Raw genomic sequence first — 20,315 nt, forward strand, 5'->3', positions numbered from 1 at the left:
GGTCTAAACCGACTGATGTTGAAGAATCGGCGGATGAGTTGTGGTTAGGGGTGAAATGCCACTCGAACCCAGAGCTAGCTAGTTCTCCCCGAAATGCGTTCAGACACAGCAATTGACTAGATATCTAGGGGTAAAGCATTGTTTCGGTGTGGGCCGCGAGAGCAATACCAAATCGAGGCAAACTCTGAATACTAGATATGACCCCAAAATAACAGGGGTCAAGGTCAGCCAATGAGACGATGGGGGATAAGCTTCATCGTAATGATAATGAAAATGTTAAACCACTATTGTCAAAATGTTTCCTACTAATCCTTGATAAAAAATAGAGTAGGGTTAGACTTTGTAAGGAAAGTGTTTTTGTTAGAAAAATTATATGATTGAAACTCCATTATGATGAGATCAATTTTAAAAATATAATCAATTTTAAAAAGAATGATTAACCAAGAAGTACTAATTTTTTTTTTATTGTATATGATACTTGGACTCCAAAATCTTATTTCATCAAAGAGCCGTGATTTTCTGACTTGAGTATTGTCACTTGGTCTAATGTGGCAAGGGTACAAAACCGTCGATCAATTTTTTCGGGATTCTTCAAGATACACAAGAAACCGATCAATGCTTCTATGCCCTTACCACGGTAGACCAAGAGAAAATACTCGAGTCAGAAAATCATTAGCCTTTATCAAATTGAAATATCGTTTATGTGTATTTCCTCATCATTCATGAAAATGTTCCAAAACAAATTACAAAACACTTAGTAAATTTTTTGTACATTATACTTGGACTCCAAAATCTTATCTTATCTTTCTCCTCTCTGTTCTGGTGTAAGTCCTCCCTTACCACAACTGGGGCAACTCCTTAACCCAAATCCTTGGCAATCAAAACACCTACAATATTCACCCTAAATCCAGTTTAATTCAAAAATATATATGTTTATGTAAAATTTGCTCCAAAGTAAGTGGTACAAAATTTCTATTCAAGGAAAAATCACTTACTTCCATCGCTCGAAGATGTTTCCATTCTTCTTATTCTTTCCGGTTCCCTAAATGAATGTGATCAAGTTAAGTTTGAGATTATGGATCAACGATAATTTTGTAATGAGTCGTGACTAACTGGCTATAAAAAAAACATACTCAATTGACGTGGTATGCGCACAGAACCATAGATTTTTTACCTCAAGAAATACAAGGGAAAAAAGAAGAAAGAGAAATTTTCCAAATTTTTTTCATTTTAATGCTCTATTCGTGAATAGCGAGGTCTTAGTTTTTTCAAGTGACAATCTTGCAAGTTGAAGTAACAATCTCACAGGCTTCAAGTGACTATATCGCAGGTCCGCCACTTTTAGCGAGATTGTCACTTTGGAATAAAAATATCATCGAGATTGTCACTTTAAATTTGCGCGATCATCACTTGAAAAACCTGCGATATTGTTGTAAATGTTTTGGGAATTAAAATGAACAGTTATCTGAAATTTGAATTTCACTGTATTCAACTCACAAAATAGTAATTTATAAATAAAAAATAAAAAATCTATGGTTCTATCATCTATGCACATTCCACGTCACATGAGTATCTTTTTTTGAGTCAGTTTTTTATTATTCTTTTCTAATCAATACAATTCTCATTAAAATATAACTTTTACAAAAATAAAATAAAATAAATGAAATAGTGTAATACATTTTAACCTATGTAAGAAATAAAGTAAGGTACATCCATTCTAACATAAAATACCTGCATGTAATTCACAAAAACTAATGATTTTCCTAACTCGGAGATTTTCACTTGGTTTGTACTCGGCAGACGGGGCAAGGGCACAATATCGTTGATCATTTCCTTGCATATCCCGAAGAAAAATATCTATGATTTTGTGCCCATGCCTGCTGGGCAAGTACAAACTAAGTGAAATTTTTTGAATCAGAAAATCACGACTCTTCACAAAATTAGTTTGAGTTGTGATAATCTGGCTCTCTTTTTTGTACGTTCCCTTCATAGAATCGTAGATCCTTTACTTCGGGATACATAAGGACAAAGATTTATGATTCTGTGAATTGCCGTGTCAGAAAGCGTACAAAAAAGAGTATCAGATTATCACGATTCAATTAGTTTTACATAAGTTAAAATCATCATATGATCTCGAGTTGTTGACCAATTCGAATAGTCAAGTTTATCATATATATATATATATATATATATATATAGTTTATAGGGTATTATTAGGATATGCATACTTATAAATCCTGAACATTGGATTTTACAATTTAACAATTAGGATAATGTGTTTTTCCATGAGAGTCACCTCAACCCTTATTTTGAAGAAAAAATATTAAAAAACAAAAAACTAGTTCCCAAATCACAGTTGTCGTTTTGGATTTGCAAATACCTTGCATCCGGAGCACTCTATTGCACCTTGGCCACGACAAGTTTGGCACCCCTTTGCAGCCTGTATTATATACCATAATATGAATTTAAAAGCTATAACATCTTTGTATAAAAGAAGTAAAATCCTACAATTGTTCAAATTTTAAAGCAATTTACTTTGAAAAATGTCTCTTTTAACTTATATATGAGATAAAATGTTTCCTTTTTAAGCTAATTATGTGTGATTAAAAAAAAAATCTCAAATTGTACTTTTCATGATTGGATGGATTTCATAAGAATTTGAACAAGCATACATACTGGTTTGAATGGAAATCCGCCCGATTTTGACGCAAAACTTGTGATGATGGCCTTGCCTCTTGGTGATAGGAATTGGAATTCAGATGGAGATGGTGGATGAGAATTGAATCCCAATGCTGAAGCAGTCATCAAAGTGGGAGTGAGAGAGAGCTGAGCCATGACTCTAATAAACTGGATGAATTTTATTTAAGAAGCTTTTTAATATCAATATTGCCAATAGGTGGATGATAAGGTAAACGTGACATCCACATATTTGCTTTGATGGGCCCTCTCTCTCTCTCTCTCCTCTCTCTCTCTCTCACACACACACACACACACGCTCACATATCACGTTTTAGTTATATTTTTATTCCTCAATAAAATTTTTTTTTAGTATTGTTAAATTTATTTTATTTATAATTGTTACATGTCATGATCGTCAATTTAGGCAAGTAGGGGTAAAGACTCATCAACCATGCGTTCTTGCTTGTTATTTGTCAACAAATTTTATGGGATAAAATTATTTTATTAATATAAATAGATTATTTTGAAAACTTTAATAAGTATCCATATGTACTTTTACAACTAAAGACATTTATTTAATATGGATATAATTATAATATAATTTTTCAATCTAACAATATTCATATTTATCTCACTATAATATAATTTTAAGCGTTATGATGATCTGACTCCCGTTTTTGCACGTTCCCTTCTCAAAATCATAGATCCTTTGCTGCTGGATACACAAGTAAAAAGATTTATGGTTCTGTGAACTGCCAGGTCAGGCATACTAAAAATAAATAAAAAAAACTGAGTCAGTTGTCATATTAATCCAATTTTAATTATGACTCGTGATAAATTGATGTGGCAAATGTGGTCTGTATGCAGCTAACATGGCAAAAGCACAGAACCGTTGATCTTTTTCCTTGTGTATCCCAAAGAAAAAGATCTATGATTTTATGCCCTTGCCACATCAGCCATGTACAGATCGCGTATGTTTTGCCATTTATCATTAATTATAGTGGAATAGTTAGCATTGCATGTGCTAGAAGTCTGCTCCTTTCTTGATGAATTTGCAAAAAGAAGAAAATAACAATTATGGACCTAGGTAAATCATTTTATTTTTCATGAACTGGAAGCTGGCCCAGACAGCTTCTACTTCTACCCAAGACGCTACATATATTGTACACTGTGAATAACAGCGTTGTTACACACAATCTCCAAGTGTTTTTCCCAAGAAATGCCCATTGTTTGAATTGCAGATCATATAATATGATCACCAAATTACTAGAGATGCCTTATTCTGTGATCAATCCAAGGTGCTGTGTGTAGGAGACGTGCAGTTCAGATTGAAAATATATGTAACTTTGTGAAACATTATGTAGAGTAAGCAATCAACTTTCAAGCTTCAATATTAACACTATTGAAGCAATTGAATCATAAATCAAATCGTTTGAAGAGTAGACGGTGATGAATCTTTCTCGATCACCTTATCACAGTAATCCCATAAACCATCTAATGGTCTGGACCCAAAGGAGGATGCAGTTATAATCCCCTAAAATGCTATAAATTTCAGTTTAAAAAATAAATAGATACCTTGATCATCGAACATGTTGTATCATAAAAAACAATTTCTGATGCAAGCCTCCTATCTCATGGTACACAGATTCCAGCCATGCAATGGAAATCCAGACCAACACCAACACCTCTTCAGTGGCAGCTGCAAAGCTGGTCCAACAAGCTGTTGTAGTTAAATTAGAGGTCGGTTTTTTTAATACAGGACCTCATTTTGAGCATTACCTTCTAGGATGAACATACTCGCGGATGCCCTTTTATCTGTTTGGTCTCCCGATCAAGATTGTCACGCGATATCTCTTAATAGAAATAATATTGAGGTCTCGAGAACAAGTGAGAAGGCCAAGGAAAAATGAGGCCAAGGCTTACAAGTTTCGAGAGTATTCACTTTACAAATGGCACGCCTGATGGAAGCCGCCGTGCATATTCCTCGTACTGTGACCCAAAAAACTGCCTCAAGTAATACTCCTCATATCTGTTCTCTTAAAGATGAGGAAACTCAAAATGTCAGGTCTTTTACAATGTATTCAATACAAACAAACAATGGTGCTGATAAGCTATAGTTTTAAGGTAGTAGGATCAACACCCGCCAATAATTGAGCTGACCTATAAAGACCGGAACAAAACATTGAATGTTTCAGTTGAAACTCAGCTTTTCTCCCAATCGAAATATTGCCTCAAGACAAGATTTTAAACATAAGAATGGTAAATTGTAATTTTTTTTATTGTACAATTAAATTTGGTATACCATGTACTTTGAAACAAATGATAAACCAAAGTTAATAATAATATAATATTAAGAATGACTAAAGGTCCTAACTAGCGGGAAAATGAACGTTATATGGGGAAATGTCAATGACCTTTTTTTTTTTTTTTTTTCTTTCTGATAAGTATGAGTACAACTGTCCAAATACCATATAAGGATATGTTTTCTTCTAATAGCTTTTAAGTACAAAAGCAGGGTTTTTGATCCTAGGGTCTGTCGTATCAGCACATAGAGACTTTACCACCTCAGCGAGGAGGCACCTTCAATTCATATTAGGATATTATTTGATATATATAACATAAAAAGATATGATCTAGGATTGTTAGGATGCCATTAGATCTAAAACCATGAGCTACAGTGGACATGTCGAGGACTTCCAAGCGGAATTATGTAGCTTTTTTTTCTTTCTATATAGATCAACAAAAGGATACGGTATCCGTGTAGAAAAAAAGCGCCAAACAACCAGCATAAAAGCAACCGTGCAAAAGGGATTGCAGAGCATTATCTGTATACCGGTTGACCATATGAAAAAGCCACAATACCCAGGATGACGGATAAATCTGTGGAGAACATGACATGTCAAGTTAATATGCATTCATAGCAAACAAAGAGAACAATATTTTCCAATCAAGAAAGCAATAATAGTGCAATAGACTTTCATAAGGAAGCGAAATCAACAAACAATTCTTTTAGGCCAAAAGATTAATAAGAAAGAAAAAAAAACAGAGTAGACGCAGTATCATTTTTTCACTATCCTCGCACTAAATCCATGAACGTTACTACGACTATGGTCTTTCAAGGATCAGTTTCCCTAAATTCCTAAGTCGCTGTATGTAGGGGTGCAACTTGGTTCGGGTTGGTTCGGTTTAGAGCAAAATCAGAACCGAACCGACCAAGATCGGTTCCATTCTATGAGATCCAAAACCGAACCAAATTGGTCTAGAACCGAACCAATCCAAACCGACCTTAATTCGGTTTGGTTCGGTTCGGTTCCATGGGTTGCAAAGAGCAGAAATTCCCTCATCTGTTAGTTTGTTTTGCAAGAAAGAGAGAGAGAAATATGAACCAGTCGGTCGTAGCCGCAGATCGCAGGTTGCAGCCGGAGGTCACAGATCGCAGATAGAGGTCGCAGCCACAGAGAAAGAGATGAGCCGGTGGCACAGTCATAGAGATGAGAGAGAGATGAGCTGGTGGTGCAACCGCAAAGAGAGAGAGAGAGAGATGAGTGGTGAGCTGGTGGCGCAGCTTGCAGAGACGAGAGTTAGACTAGCCGACCGGTGGAGTAGCCGTGGAGACGAGAGAGAGAGACGAGATGAAACAAGGGTTAGATTTTTAAAAAAAATTACGTTTTATTTTTATAAATATTAACTTGGTTCAATTTTCGGTTTGGTTCAGTTATGTACAAATCTTGAATCGAAAACCAAACCAAATTCATCGGTTCTTATTTTTTTAACCCGAAACCGAACCGCCCTTAATTAAAACTGAACCAACCCAATCCAAAATTCACGGATTCGTTCGGTTCTCGGTTTGAATCGAATTAAGTTGCACCCCTAGCTGTATGTAGTCTTCATTTAATGGCTTACAAAAATAAACTATCTACCTAACCATAACTCCATGTAGAAATCCTTTTCACCATTTTTTGGGTAGTTAGATTAATCCCCATGTAGATACTTCATTTAATGATTTCTTTTCTCCAATTCATACAAGCATGTATATATCCCTTTCACCTTGTTTCATTTAGTTAGGTTTTGACATAGGACATCTACCTTTATACTTAGAGAGTCCCAAGTAGTTTCCTAATTCTATTTCTATTTGTTTCTATTTTCTAGTTCTAGTAGGATTTCTATTTTCCTAATTCTAATAGGAAGTTTCTAGTTTGTTTTATGTTTCTATTTTTATCTAAACTTGTTTTTATTCTTTAGGCTATAATTAGAAGAGTTTAAATTGTGTTATAATTTTATTTTTTTTTGAAAAGTAAAAAAAAAAAAAAAAGTATTAATTCATTAATACATGGAAAGAATACAAGAAAGACATACAAGGTGGTTGAGGTGAATAGCCCCAAAACTCTTAACAATCCAACAAAGCTTCCCACCTAAAGACAAAGTCTTCATAGAAGACCCCTTTAAAGTCAGGGTATAACTTACACCAATAAAATAACCCCAAAATGTTGAGGGTAATCTCATTGAAATTAGAAGCCACTCCTCTAAAAATTCTCCCGTTCCTTTCCAACGAAATTGCCCAACAAATAGCAAAAGGAAGAAATCTCCATGTTCAATTTCCTCGAGAAACAAGTTTAATCCCAACTCTAAAAAAGATAGAAATTAGTATTCAAAAGAACCCAAGAAATCCTAAAAAGACCAAAGAAGTGCCTCCAAATGGCGAAAGATACCTCACAATGAAGTAAGATGTGATCAACAGATTCACCACTAGCTAAACAAAAATCATAGCAATTAGGTGTCACAAAACCCCGAGAGATAAGAAGATCAAGCGTGGGTAGTTTATTTGAAGTAGCTAACCAAATGAAGAAACGAACCTTCGAGAGATCTTTTGAACCCCCAAATAATTGACGAAGGGAATTGATTAGAAAGATTGTTAAGCACCATGAGTTCCTATGCCAATGAATTTACAGTGAAGTTTGTTCTTTTGGTGCAAGTCCACTCCATCCTATATTCTTTTGTGACATTCCAGTGAACTCCTTCAAGATTGGTCATTATATTATAGATAGATTAGAAGGTTAGTTTTTAGTATTTTAGAAGATTTCTAAATTATTATGATGAAGTTATCTATATAAGGAGTTTCAAAAACGAAATTCAATCAATTCCAAAAACATATCAATTCAATTATCTTTTCTCTCTTAATTAGTTTTTAATTCTTTACTTTATATTCTTAAAGCTATAACTTATTTATCAATTGAATCTATTGATTTAAATTGATTTTGTGTGTTACATTGAACACAATCTCTTAATTCCTTTTGAATCTATTGATTCACACGCTTCGACTACATCAAGTGGTATCCACATTCATAGTTGGTGAAAGAGAATTCATCACTAAAACTAAATTGGAAGTCCAATTCGAGAAGTTTGAAGAAGGTGAACATCTCAGTTGTATTATTTGCAAATTATAGCCAGTACAACATGTTGATCCTTCAATTCAACAGTCTTTTTCAGACTACACATAAGGTGCAAGGCAAGTTGTGCCAATTGATTATAGATAGTGGAAGTTCGAAAAAATATAATTTTAAGTCACATGGTCGATGCATCAAGCTCCTTACTACGCAACACCCTAGACCTTATTTTTAGCAAGAAAAGTGTGATTACACAATGCTCATTTTCTTTTAGCATTGGACAATATAAGGATGATGTTATTTGTGACATCGTCTCAATGAGAGCAAGTCACATCATCTTAGGAATGCCTTACCTTCATGATAATGATGTGACTTACAGAGGCAAAACCAACACCTATTCATTCATGCATAAGGGTGTCAAAGTGATACTACACCCTTCCCATGCAAAGCCTAAGGCTGCCCAACCAGCCAAGGAGGAGAGAGCATGCTTTATTTCTACTAACATCAATGAGGAATTAAAGGAAACAAGCCAAGTGTTCCTGATGGTAGTGCAACCTTCCAATCAAGGCCCTCTTACTCAAGTTTCTCATCAAGTGCATCCCTCTTTAAGAAATTTTCTTGTGTTCTTCCTTCAGAATTATTGGATTCATCGTCTCCCATGAGAAATATACAACACCACATCGATTTTGTTCCCAGCACAAATCTTACAAATTTGCCCGACTATAGAATGAGTCTGAAAGAACATGACATATTGAGGGAACAAGAGAAAAAGAACCATGAAGCTTTTACTGACAAATACAAAGCCGATGACGATGAGTATAGAAGATTCAAGAGATATGAATGAGACTTGGTCATGGTTTATGTTAGTAAAGATTGTTTCCCCGCCAAAACTTACAACAAGACCAAGTTGAAGAAAATTGGATCCCTTCGTATCTTGAAGAAGATAAACGATAATGTTTATATGATGAATTTGCCTAATGATATACCATGGTAAATTATATTCTCTAAACTAAGTCTGAATAAAGGATATCACTAGAAGTGGATTAGAGCGAGAAATGAATGGAAAACAAGGAAAAAAAAGTCCTTCAAGAACAACTCGATGACGAGTTTTTTACAAAGGAATGGGGCCTAATGTAGGACATCTAATTAAATAGACAATCTTAAGTAGTTTCCTAATTCTATTTCTATTTGTTTCTATTTTCTAGTTCTGGTAGGATTTCTATTTTCTAATTCTAGTAGGAAGTTCCTAATTTGTTTAGCCTCTACCTTTTTTAGGTTTCTATTTTTATCTAAATTCATTTTTATTCTTTAGGCTATAATTAGAAGCGATTAGAAGTGTTCAAATTGAGTTATAATAGGTTTAGAAAATTGCTATTATAGATAAATTAGAAAGTTACTTTTTAGTATTTTAGAAAATTTCTAAATTATTATGATGAAGTTATCCATATTAAGAGCTTCAAAAACGAAATTCAATTATCTTTTCTCTCTTAATTACTTTTTAGTACTTTACTTTATCTTCTTCAAACTATTGTTTGTTTATCAATTGAATCTATTGATTTAAATTGATTGTGTGTTCTATTGAACACAATCTCTAAATTCATTTTGAATCTATTGATTCACATGCTTCCGCTACATCATGTTTATTGCATTAAAAGGAAAAAAAATGCCCACAGGAATGGAGAACCCTCGTTAGATATGATGTGCAACAAAGCCAGGCTCTATTTGGTGAAGCCCATATACAGTATTTTTTTTTTTTATGTAAGTAAAAATTAATTCATTCCAAGAGAAAAGAAATATAAGTGATAGATTGATGAGTAGACCAACCTCAGAAGATAAATGCCCTTGCCTATAAATAAAGAAAACATGCTAGATAAACAATAAAATGAGTTCATCTTCCTCCATGAGGTCGGAGATCCCACCATAAAACAAAATTCTCTAAAAATAAACCTTCAAATTCTGTAAAAATTTGAACCATGAAAATACAAGAGCTTTTGTCCTACTTAAGCTAATAATGAGTTATTGTACTTGATACTCCTTTCTTTTGAAGACTTTCATTTCTTCTCGTTACAGAGTCACCAACAAATCACAAGCACTATCATCTCCACAAAATCCTTACTCGAAGTAAAGGCCAGTGATTGTGTTAAGACCAAAATCAATGCTCCAAAAATACCTAAGAATCAATGGAGTGGCAAGTTTTAGTCTTAACCTAAGAATCGTAACATTCCCCCACGCTTCAAGATCGACGCCCTCATTGGCCCCCTTATTGACAAGCCCCCCAGACCCTTGGGTTCTCTCCAAGTACCAGATACCTCTTTCTCTTTGTCCATAAGTCGCACCTTCCCAGACTAATCACCGTGGCCAACTATGGCAGACTCGTTTCATATCCCATGCTACAAGCACCCCCCCCCCCTCTCCTCCTCACTCCCTCCTTTTTCAGAACCATTTCCATTTCTCATACTATAGAGAAGTTTTTCTTTTTCCATAATCACCTCTGCATGACTCGAACCTTGGATGTGGGATTGGTTCTAATACCAAATGTTAAGACCCAAACCAATGCTCCAAAAATACCTAGGTGTCAATGTAGTGGAAAGTCTAAGTCTTAAACTAAGGATCGTAACATATTGCCAGCTTTGGAATTACTTAACTATTGATTAGGGGAGAGTCCAATAGATATCAAGGGATTACATAAATGAATCAGATAATTAAAACTAGCTCACAATGGATTAGAAGATAAGTTACTATTTTTTAATGAGATTTCACATTGAACAACAGTCCATAATGATGTTCCCATAGGGAATTATAAACTTGTCTAGAAAAAACACATAAAATGTCTCAACATCTAGAATCTTCAACACATAAATACTGATTGATAACCAATTGAAAAACATAGCTTTAGTCTCCAAAATGAAGGATGAAAGATCCCCATCCTTGTTCTCGAAATTGAAGTTGTTCACATAACACAAATTATTGCGAAGGGGCACATTCTCTATTGAATGTGATTCATAGTGCTAAAGGCCCTAAAGGCCTCCACAAACCACCCATAAGTACTTGACAACACATTTGGGAAAAGAATAATTCACACACCTCATGACCAGAAGAAAGGTGATCAACAAACTACCACTTTCACCAACACAAAAAACATGGTACTAAAAATCGACAAATTTCGAATATTTTGGTTTCAATAGACACCGAAACGAAACATGGTTTACACTGTCGATTTGTACATGTTTCGGTGGAAATCACTATTTAATTCGACAAAATTTCAATGAACGAGATCTTGACCGAAACATTTAAAAAACAATGAAATCATATAACTATTTCATAGAAATATTTCGATTGCACATTTATATATAAATAAAAAAAAAGACAATAAATCTCTTTTTCGAATTATTTTGATGGACATTAGGGGTTGACTTAAAGCTAAAAAAATAAAAAATAAATAAAAAGTACGAAAAGAGAATATATTCTCTTTGAGCTAAAACTGAAAAAGGATAAAATAAAATAAAAAACTAATAGAGAGAATACATTCTCTGAAGCTTTGTTGATCTGACAATCTGATAAAGGAAAAAAATACTTTTTATTGTTTCTTTATTGAATCTATAAGGACCTTCTAGTTGCTAGAACATAGAAGATAAAACCCTTTTTTTTATTCTGATTCTAGAGAGAAACGAATCGTCTTTTTCACCTTCTGAAAATTGAATGTCAAAAGGGTTTTTGAAAGTTGAAGAAAATGTGGGTTGTTGGAGGGAGTCTTGAAACCAAACGAAGAATAAAGACTTGACAAAGATAAGCTAAATATAATTTGTTGTCTTAACATTTGATTATAATGTGTATATACATTACTAAAAAATAATCATGTCAAAATTTGACTTGATCTTTAAGTCAAAGGACACTTGGCAAAATTATGTGAGAAAACATCATATTATTTTAATTACTTAACACTTGTCTATCCTTTGGAGTGAGTGATGTGTTGTGAAGCAATTAAAAATTGCAATTTGTTGTGATATAATGAAGATGTAATGCTACCCAACCAATTAAAATATGCCATATATTTCATTTTAATGAAGATTTATATTAAAGAATTGTTGCAACCCTCTATATTTTTGTATTTACTTGAGATACCCTTACCTTTAAAAATTAAAACTAACCATAATTCCATGACCTTGATTTTTTGTTTCATATATTAAAAAAATGAATACCCTAACTAAGTAAGGTTTCAAATCTTACCAAGGGTCATTGGACCCACATGGATTATGATATTGGAAATCCAACACCACCACCTTCTATTTCCATCATTTCCATGAAATTGTAATTATTCCACACATATTGAAATGTTCCACGGAATATTTCCATTTCTAGGCTGACCGAAATCGAAATTTAATACCTTGGTTGAGGATAATCTTTGTCTTGCCACTCAACTAGTCTACAATAAAGAAATTGTTGTCAATCATCATTTATACAAGGCATGCCACCTTAGTAGGAATAGGATAGCCCAAACAATGGAAGAAAAGAAAAAATAAAAGCTTCCAAGAGAATCATCAATGAATAGGACTGAACAGATAACTTGCCTTCAAATCTGATTTTCAAACCCTCTTATCGGCTTCATCATCGACAACATATTCCATCTCAATCTAACTAAGAAGTATAACAATATTTGTTGTGCACTAGTCACTAACATGTCTTATTCAACACAAAGTCCACATAATGTTATCATACGAACCCAAAAAATTGATCCTTGATAAGAAAAACCTTAAAAATAAAAAATAAAAAAATTATAGTAGGAAGGAGTGAAAAATCATTTTGTATGGAGGAATGCTTGAAGCAAATGTCCACCCCAATCTTATCCTATTGCCTAGACCAAGAGACTCCCAAAAGGCATATATGCCTTTTGGCCGAGGCATATACCTCACCTAATTTTTTGTTAATTTCCTATTTTTAAATTATATAAAAGTTTCTTCCGTTCTCTTCTTCGTCTTCTTTTTCTTAATTATTCTCTTCTTCGACTTCTTTGTTTGTTTTTTATAAGTATAAAATATATTGAAGAAAGGAGAGGAACAAAATACAAGAAGAGAAAGTTGAGGTAACCCCTCAAACAAAAGCAAGAACGAATGAAAAAAGTCCAAAACATCAATGATTACACAAGGAATTACATCTAAAAACAAAGTCATCAAAAGTAGTTCCTGCAAACTCTATGTTCAGATTTGACCAAAGATACAGAAAACCCAAGATCTCCAAGAAAGCGTCATGAGAGCTTCCCGCCTTACTTTTGAACACCCTGTTATTTCTCTCGTTCCATAACTCCCAAGCAATAGCGGAGGGAAGCATAGCCCAAAGATATCTTTTTCTAGAGGAGAAAACATAATTAGCCCATTCAACTAACAACAAGAAGAACTTCCGAGGTAAGACCCAGTTAATACAAAAAAGCCCAAAGAAAAGGGACCAAATATTGTGAGAAAAAGAGCAGTGAATTAAAATATGGTCAACCGATTCCCCATCCCTCAAACAAATGGGACAGTAGTTAGGAGTGATCCAACCCCGTGCAATCAAATTGTCCATCGTAAGAATCCTCCCTAAGCAAGCCAACCAAACAAAAAAAAAGATTTTAAAAGGAACTAACTTGAACCAAGTGATGGGCTCCGAGAATGATTGCTCAGCGAAAGGGATTGGCCATTTGTAAAAAGAGTGGACAAAGAATCTCAGATCCTTCGCTCTTGTCCATTCCCACCTATCCTGATCGCTTTTATTAAGATGAAAAGAATACAAGAGATCAAGGAAATATGTCATCTCTATTAGCTCCCAATCATTAAAGTTTCTCCTGAACTCCAAATCCCAAGTAGAAGTGAAGTTGTTGCGAATCAAACACTATTGAATCGAATAGTTCTTCTTCAGAGAACAGGTGTACAATGATGGAAATTGAGTTGCCAGAGACGAGTCACACCAAATATCTTCCCAGAATCTGATTTTGTCCCCCATGCCCACTCTGAATCTAATCCTTATCTCAAAGTCCTCGTTCACCTTAAGAATCCCCTTTCACACATTGCACCCATACGAGCCTTTAGCCTCACCACTATACCAACCTAACATTTTCACCCCATAGTTAGCCATAATGACCCTCCTCCACAGACTACCCCTCCTCGCCGAACCTCCAAATCTATTTTCCTAAAAACACTCTATTAACCCGTCTAAGACCCCTAATCCTCAGCCCCCCATTTTCTTGGGCATGCAAATCAACTTCCATCTTACTAGGTGTTACTTCCTCTTATCATTCTTATCATTCCACAAAAAATTTCTCATAAGCCCTTATAATCTGATTTCTACTAACTTAGGAAGCGAGAACAGGGAGAGGAAGTATATTGGGATACTTGTCAAAGTGCTTTTGATTAAAATTACTTTCCCTCCTTTTGATAAATATTTGGCCTTCCACGTGCTCAACCTTTTTTCCAATCTTTAAATCACACCTTCCCGAATTCTATTACTATTGTACGAAACTCCCAATGGTAAACCCGAATAAAATGTGGGTAAAGTATCATGCCCACAACCCAAAGTTGCGGCCATCAAATGAATATTATTCACATCTCCAACCCCAAAAAGTTTACTCTTTTGCAAATTTATATGTAATCTTGAAATAGCCTCAAAACAACACAATAAGACACGCAACACTCTCACCTGATCCCTCAAATGGTCCAAAAACACCAATTATCATCCGCAAATTGTAAGTGGAAAATCAGAGAACCGTCATTGTTCAGCCTAAACCTTGATAGCTTTCCAAAATCGACCGCTCTTCTAAACAATCTACCCAAGGCCTATGCTACTATAAGAAACAAGAATGGAGATAAAGGGTCCCCTTGCCTCAACCCTCTCGAACCCCTAAAGAAGCCAACCGGACTCCCATTGACTAGAATCGAATAAGATACTATTGTAACGCATTTCATGATCCAACCAACCCACTTCGCTCCAAAAACCATCCCATCATATATTCCAAAAAGTCTCAACTCACATGATCATAAGATTTTTGTAAGTCTATTTTCCCAATTATCCCTTTTTTCTTGTCCTTAATCCTTGAATCAAGACATTCGTTGGCCATCAACACTCCATCAATAATTTGTCTTCCTTTAATGAAAGCCCCTTGCTCTTCATCGATAAGATTAGGAAGAACCACTTTCAATCTCGAAGCTAGTACCTTGAAGATAATTTTGTACACTGAACTCACCAAGCTAATAGGTTTGAAGTCTCCTAGTTTATCCGCTCCGACTTCTTGGGGATCAAAGCCACAAAGGTGTTGTTAAGGTTGTAATCAAGACAATTCTTCTCTTGTAACTTTTTGATGACTTTAATGAAGTCATTCGAGATGATTTCCCAACATGGTTTGAAGAATTCCATAATAAATCCATCCAGCCCAGGAACCTTATCACCATTAATCGAAAAAAGAATTGATCTAATCTCTTCCTCCCCAATTTGTCTTTCCAACCATCCCTTATCATCCTAATTTAACGACTTGAACTCTAAATTTTCCGATCGAGGTCATATGGATTCCTTTTCCTTGTAAAGATCTTTGTAATAGCCCACCACCCCTTCCTTAATTTCCTCTTCTCCAACCACCATGATGTCCTTGATGGACAATTTGATAAGTTGATTACTTCTGTGGAAGTTGGCAACATTGTGAAAAAATGTGGTGTTATTATCCCCTTCTTTCAACCATTCGACCTTTGATTTCCTCCATAAGCGCCACTCTTTGAAATTCTAGTTTCAACTCCATTCTTTTACCTCTTTCTACTGTGTTCAATTTCCCTTCTTCCTCATTTTCATCCAAGGTTTCGATCTCTTTCAAGATTTCCTTTTTTTCACATCGATTCTCCCCAAAACCTCTTTATTCCACGCTTTCAACTTCTCTTTCAAGTATCTAAGCTTATTCTTAAACACATAACCTGAATTTCCTATGGAAGGGCACTCATTCCACCAATTGTAGGCACACAACATGATTAGAGCATTTAAAAATAAATTCGAATATAAAATCTATATAATAAAACGGGACAGTTGTCCCATTTGCCTCAATCTTTATCCCTCATAAAGAACATATCTCTAGGAAAACTTTATTGCCTTTTCTCCTTCACTCTTTCCAAGAATACCCCCAACTTTATTGCCTTTCCTCTTCTACACTACTTTTCAATACTACCCCTTCAACTATATATATTGTTTTTTTTGTTCTCTTCCTTTTCAAAACTTTATTTTATTTCCTCTTTTACCCCCCTAAGTCTTAACCTCAAAGAGGATGTTTGTGTCGTAGGCACGAGCAAACTCAAGTAGTAATATATACTAAGCAAGGTATTAAATTTCAATTTCAGTCAGCTTGAAAGTGAAAATATTGTGAGTATATTTCAACATATATGTAAATAATTACAATTTCATGAAAATGATGAAAATAGAAGGTCGTGGTATTGGATTTCAACGACATCCTTTTTTGGACCTTTCTCAGCTTCCATTATTTGGTCTAATCTTGTCCCATCCAAGATATCCTTTTTTGTGTGGCTTGCTTCATTAGAAAGAATCCTTACCTTGGACAATTTAATCTCTTGGGGGTAGATTACTCCAAATTTTTGTACTTTGTACTGGAGCAATAGGGAATCAGTGAATCATATCTTAATCCATTGTCCGGTTTTTCAAAATATTTGGATGTCCTTGTCCTGATTCCAATTGGATTAGGTTTTACCATATTCTTTCTCCTCCCTCTTGGAAGCGTGGGCCTTCAATACCTTTTCTCTTAGAAGATGACACCTTTAGGCGATCCTTCCTTTCATCATGGCTTGGGGTCTTTGGAAGGAAAGGAATAATAGGGTCTTCCGGAGTAAGGAGAGCTCATCATTAACTGTGTTCTTGGAGATTTGGGTCCTATACTTTTGGTCCAAGTTCAATAGAGATTTCGAGGGACTTACCTTTTAGGATTTTGTTTTCAAATGGGAGTATTTATGTGACATGTAGCTCCGATTTGTTTTTCATTATTGTTTTAGTTTTCTTTTTTTTCTTGTTTGTTTGGGGACTACCTCAGCCTCCTATCTTTTTTATTTTGTTCTAATTTTCCTCTTTAATGAAACTTTTACACTTACCAAAAAAATTTGTCAAGCATCCTTTGACTTAAAGATCAATTCAAATTTTGACATTTGATTATTTTTTAGTAACCTATATACACATTACAATCAAATGTTAAGACAACAAATTGTATTTAGCTTATTTTTGTCTAGTTTTTATTTTTTGTTTGGTTTCAAGACTCCCTCCAACAACCTAGGTTTTCTTCAAGTTTCAAGAATCCTTTAGCATTCAATTTTCAGAAGAAAGTGAATAATACGAAGAAGATGACTCATCTCTTTATCTTTGTCTATAAAATTAGAATAAAAAACGGTTTTATCTTCTATGTTATTGCAAATTAGATTCAATGAAGAAACAATTAAGGTATTTTTTTTCCTTTATCAAATGGTCAAATCAACAGAAATTTAGAGAATATATTCTCTGTTAATTTTTTTTTAAAATCTTTTTCTAGCTTTAGTTCAAAGAGAGTATATTCTCTTTTCATACTCTCTTTTTTCAGCTTTAAATCGATCTCTAAGGCCATCAAGATAATTCGAATGAGAGAGGTTTCTCGTCTTTTTTCCAATTTTTTTAAAATGTGAAATCTAAAAAATTACATCATTTCCTTTTTTTTTAAATGTTTTAGTCAAAATCGATTGTTCATCAAAATTTCATTTTGGTGCCTGTCGAAACTGATATATTCAAAATATGTCGATTTTTAGTACATTGATACTAAATAAGTTGTCGAACTAATTTGATTTACAAATAACATTTTTAGTATCTACTATTATGCCGAGAAAGGTATTGAAAAAACAATATATAATTAAATTTTGCAATAAACATTAGGAAACTATTTATAATAGAAACTTTCAAATTTTTTAACATAAAATATTTCTTTTTTTGTTGAAATATAGATAATAAATTTTATATTGTTAATGGAAGAGAGACTAAAACTTAAAATTCGATTATGTGGATTTGAAACTTGAAATTCAATACTATTTGGTAGCTACCCATTTTTTGTGTGTATGTTTTATTATTTATTTAAAAATTCTATGCATGGAAGGCTCACTCTTCGTGCCCCAAGGCATGGACCAGTTGAATCCACAACCAGTTCTTTGAGAACTATTTTAAAAATGAAAAAAAAAAATTGAAATGGCTCCAATTTTGCTATTATGGGAAAATTCTTTAATAGTTGAACCTTCGTAATAAATGTTTTTTTTTTTTAATTATGAAAAAAAGAAGAAGATAATTTTAGGAAAAATCAAATTATACTTTATAAATTCTTAAAAAATGTAAATCAGTCCAACCACTTTGAATCAAGGTCTAACCAATTTGAAATTTTTTCGGTCCAATCATCAACGCTATTCTAAAAAACATTGGTCCCTCACTCCTTTGAAGGGAAAATTTAAATAAAAAAAATTGCAAGAGTTACAATATAATGGAATTCTGGTAAGAGCAATTGAGAACAAACCTATAGATTCCATGAGTGACCAACTCGTGATGATCTTCGCGTCGATTCCTGATAATGTGTGTGAAGGAACGGCCAGCTGTTACAATAGCAGTTTTCCGAATAATCTCCCCAATTACCACCAAAACAAGCCCTAAATTACTGATCCACCACTGTTCCTTAATTTGAGGGAACAAGAGTATCTCAACCACATACTCCAAAAATGAAACCCCCATTGCGAGAACATATTGTTTGCTGATCAGAAGAGCTGCGAAATAGATTCAAATTCAATCAAAATAGTAAAATCAATGGTTTTGATTCAATGAGAGGGAGAGAGAGTGATCGAACACATACAGCTGAGGGTTACGTTGAATCTGCCATGAAAGATGATCGCTAGAACGTACTCGGAACTGTGAAAGAAAGCGATCGCGAAGAACATCTGAGATAACTGTCTGCAAGCTGTGTAATTGAAGAAGATATCCGCCATTTTCGACTGTAGAAGCAATTCGATCTTCTCTGTGATGATGCGGTCGAGTGAAATTCTAGGGTTTGGAGTGATCTCCGTGATGAGAGTGGTGGCTTTTGACGGAAAGAGAAAGTTGGGTCAATTATTTTCGCTCGAAGTTAGAAATCCTTATTTAAACTCGCTTGGCCGATTCATCCTGGAAGAGTCGACTCGCTAGTGATGACTGATGAGAGGTTTTAAAATTCGGTTCGGCTTCTCGTCTCGGACGAAATAAACCATTTGATGATTCGGTTTATAAATTTTTATTCATTTATATTTAAATGAAAATAATTTTAATTTTTTAATAAAATAAAGTAGGTTAGAAAGTGTTTAGTGATAAAATCATGTTAATTTATATAATAAATATTTAAATTTAAAATATAGTTATTATTTTAATCAAAATATTACACAATCAACCACCAAGGGGGTGGCTGAATGGTACCGACTTGGGGACGAGGAGTCTACTCCTTCTTTGGTCTCAAGTTCAAATCCCACTACTCATAAAAGACTTTGGTGGCCACACACTGTTTCACGTAAGTGGGGTAAAGCTTGGGTGCGGGGCGTAGGGACTAAGCTTGGGTGTGCAAGTTAGCCCAATACCCTTTTTTATCAATATATATATATATATATATTACAAAATCCGGTTGACTTAGAGATTTTTAAAAATATATTCATCTCTAAACGAGATTTGCAATGCACACACCCCATGAACTATTGAATGAAATAAAATTTTAATTTCTATGCATCTACCCACTAGACCAATCTCTTCTTCTTCTTCTTTATCTGGCAATTCTTCTTTTTCTTCTTTGCATCTAGAAATATTTCAATTAGGATTTTAAGCTTTAATCTTACTTGTTTTTGTACCTTAATACCTCCAATCAAGTCCAAGCAACTCACAGAAGAAAGTGATCAGTGTCTCAAAATACTTATTTATCCACACTTTTTCTTGGTATTTATCTCGATATTTATCTTTATTTCTCTATATTAAGTTAGTAATCATGTGAAGTCTCGAAATATCACGTTTCATGTTCTTCTATGTTAATTAAGCTTAATTATACATAAATAATTGCATTTGTCAAAAAATCCTGATTACATGTGTTCATTGTGCAGATCAATGATCAAATCATCAAATTGGGTCTCGAAATAAAAAATTAGACATTACATTTCAATATGGAGGATCAATCAAGCATCCTAGCCAAACTTCATGACCAAAGATTTCGACCTAATTGCAGTGCAATGA

The 20,315-nt window shown here is 34.1% G+C and overlaps 2 protein-coding genes across 5 annotated transcripts; both read right to left on the minus strand.

The window, feature by feature from the left end:
- Nucleotides 1-436: 436 nt before the first annotated feature.
- LOC147406502 (uncharacterized) lies at nucleotides 437-4,386 on the minus strand. 3 transcript variants are annotated; one of them, XM_086434579.1, is made up of 5 exons: nucleotides 4,255-4,386; nucleotides 2,677-2,792; nucleotides 2,381-2,440; nucleotides 996-1,042; nucleotides 437-887 (listed from the first exon to the last, which is right to left on the minus strand). In XM_086434579.1, the coding sequence occupies exons 1-5, from the start codon at nucleotides 4,268-4,270 to the stop codon at nucleotides 800-802; spliced, it is 327 nt and encodes a 108-aa protein (XP_086290705.1). In that variant the 5' UTR covers nucleotides 4,271-4,386; the 3' UTR covers nucleotides 437-799. The 3 variants fall into 3 exon arrangements, with proteins under 3 accessions (XP_086290705.1, XP_086290706.1, XP_086290704.1); XM_086434580.1 differs by lacking the exon at nucleotides 4,255-4,386 and having other exon boundaries at nucleotides 437-901; nucleotides 2,677-2,932; XM_086434578.1 differs by lacking the exon at nucleotides 4,255-4,386 and having other exon boundaries at nucleotides 2,677-2,901.
- On the minus strand, nucleotides 4,002-19,187 carry LOC147406503 (protein-S-isoprenylcysteine O-methyltransferase B-like). 2 transcript variants are annotated; one of them, XR_015176480.1, is made up of 5 exons: nucleotides 18,925-19,187; nucleotides 18,595-18,838; nucleotides 5,431-5,559; nucleotides 4,459-4,708; nucleotides 4,002-4,399 (listed from the first exon to the last, which is right to left on the minus strand). XR_015176480.1 is itself a non-coding variant. In XM_086434576.1 (4 exons), the coding sequence occupies exons 1-4, from the start codon at nucleotides 19,055-19,057 to the stop codon at nucleotides 4,618-4,620; spliced, it is 597 nt and encodes a 198-aa protein (XP_086290702.1). In that variant the 5' UTR covers nucleotides 19,058-19,187; the 3' UTR covers nucleotides 4,002-4,617. The 2 variants fall into 2 exon arrangements, 1 of the variants encoding a protein (XP_086290702.1); XM_086434576.1 differs by having other exon boundaries at nucleotides 4,002-4,708.
- Between the last annotated feature and the right edge of the window lie 1,128 nt (nucleotides 19,188-20,315).

Source organism: Akebia trifoliata, chromosome 3 (assembly GCF_017979445.1).
Source record: "Akebia trifoliata isolate Shusen 1 chromosome 3, ASM1797944v1, whole genome shotgun sequence".
Lineage (NCBI taxonomy): Eukaryota > Viridiplantae > Streptophyta > Magnoliopsida > Ranunculales > Lardizabalaceae > Akebia > Akebia trifoliata.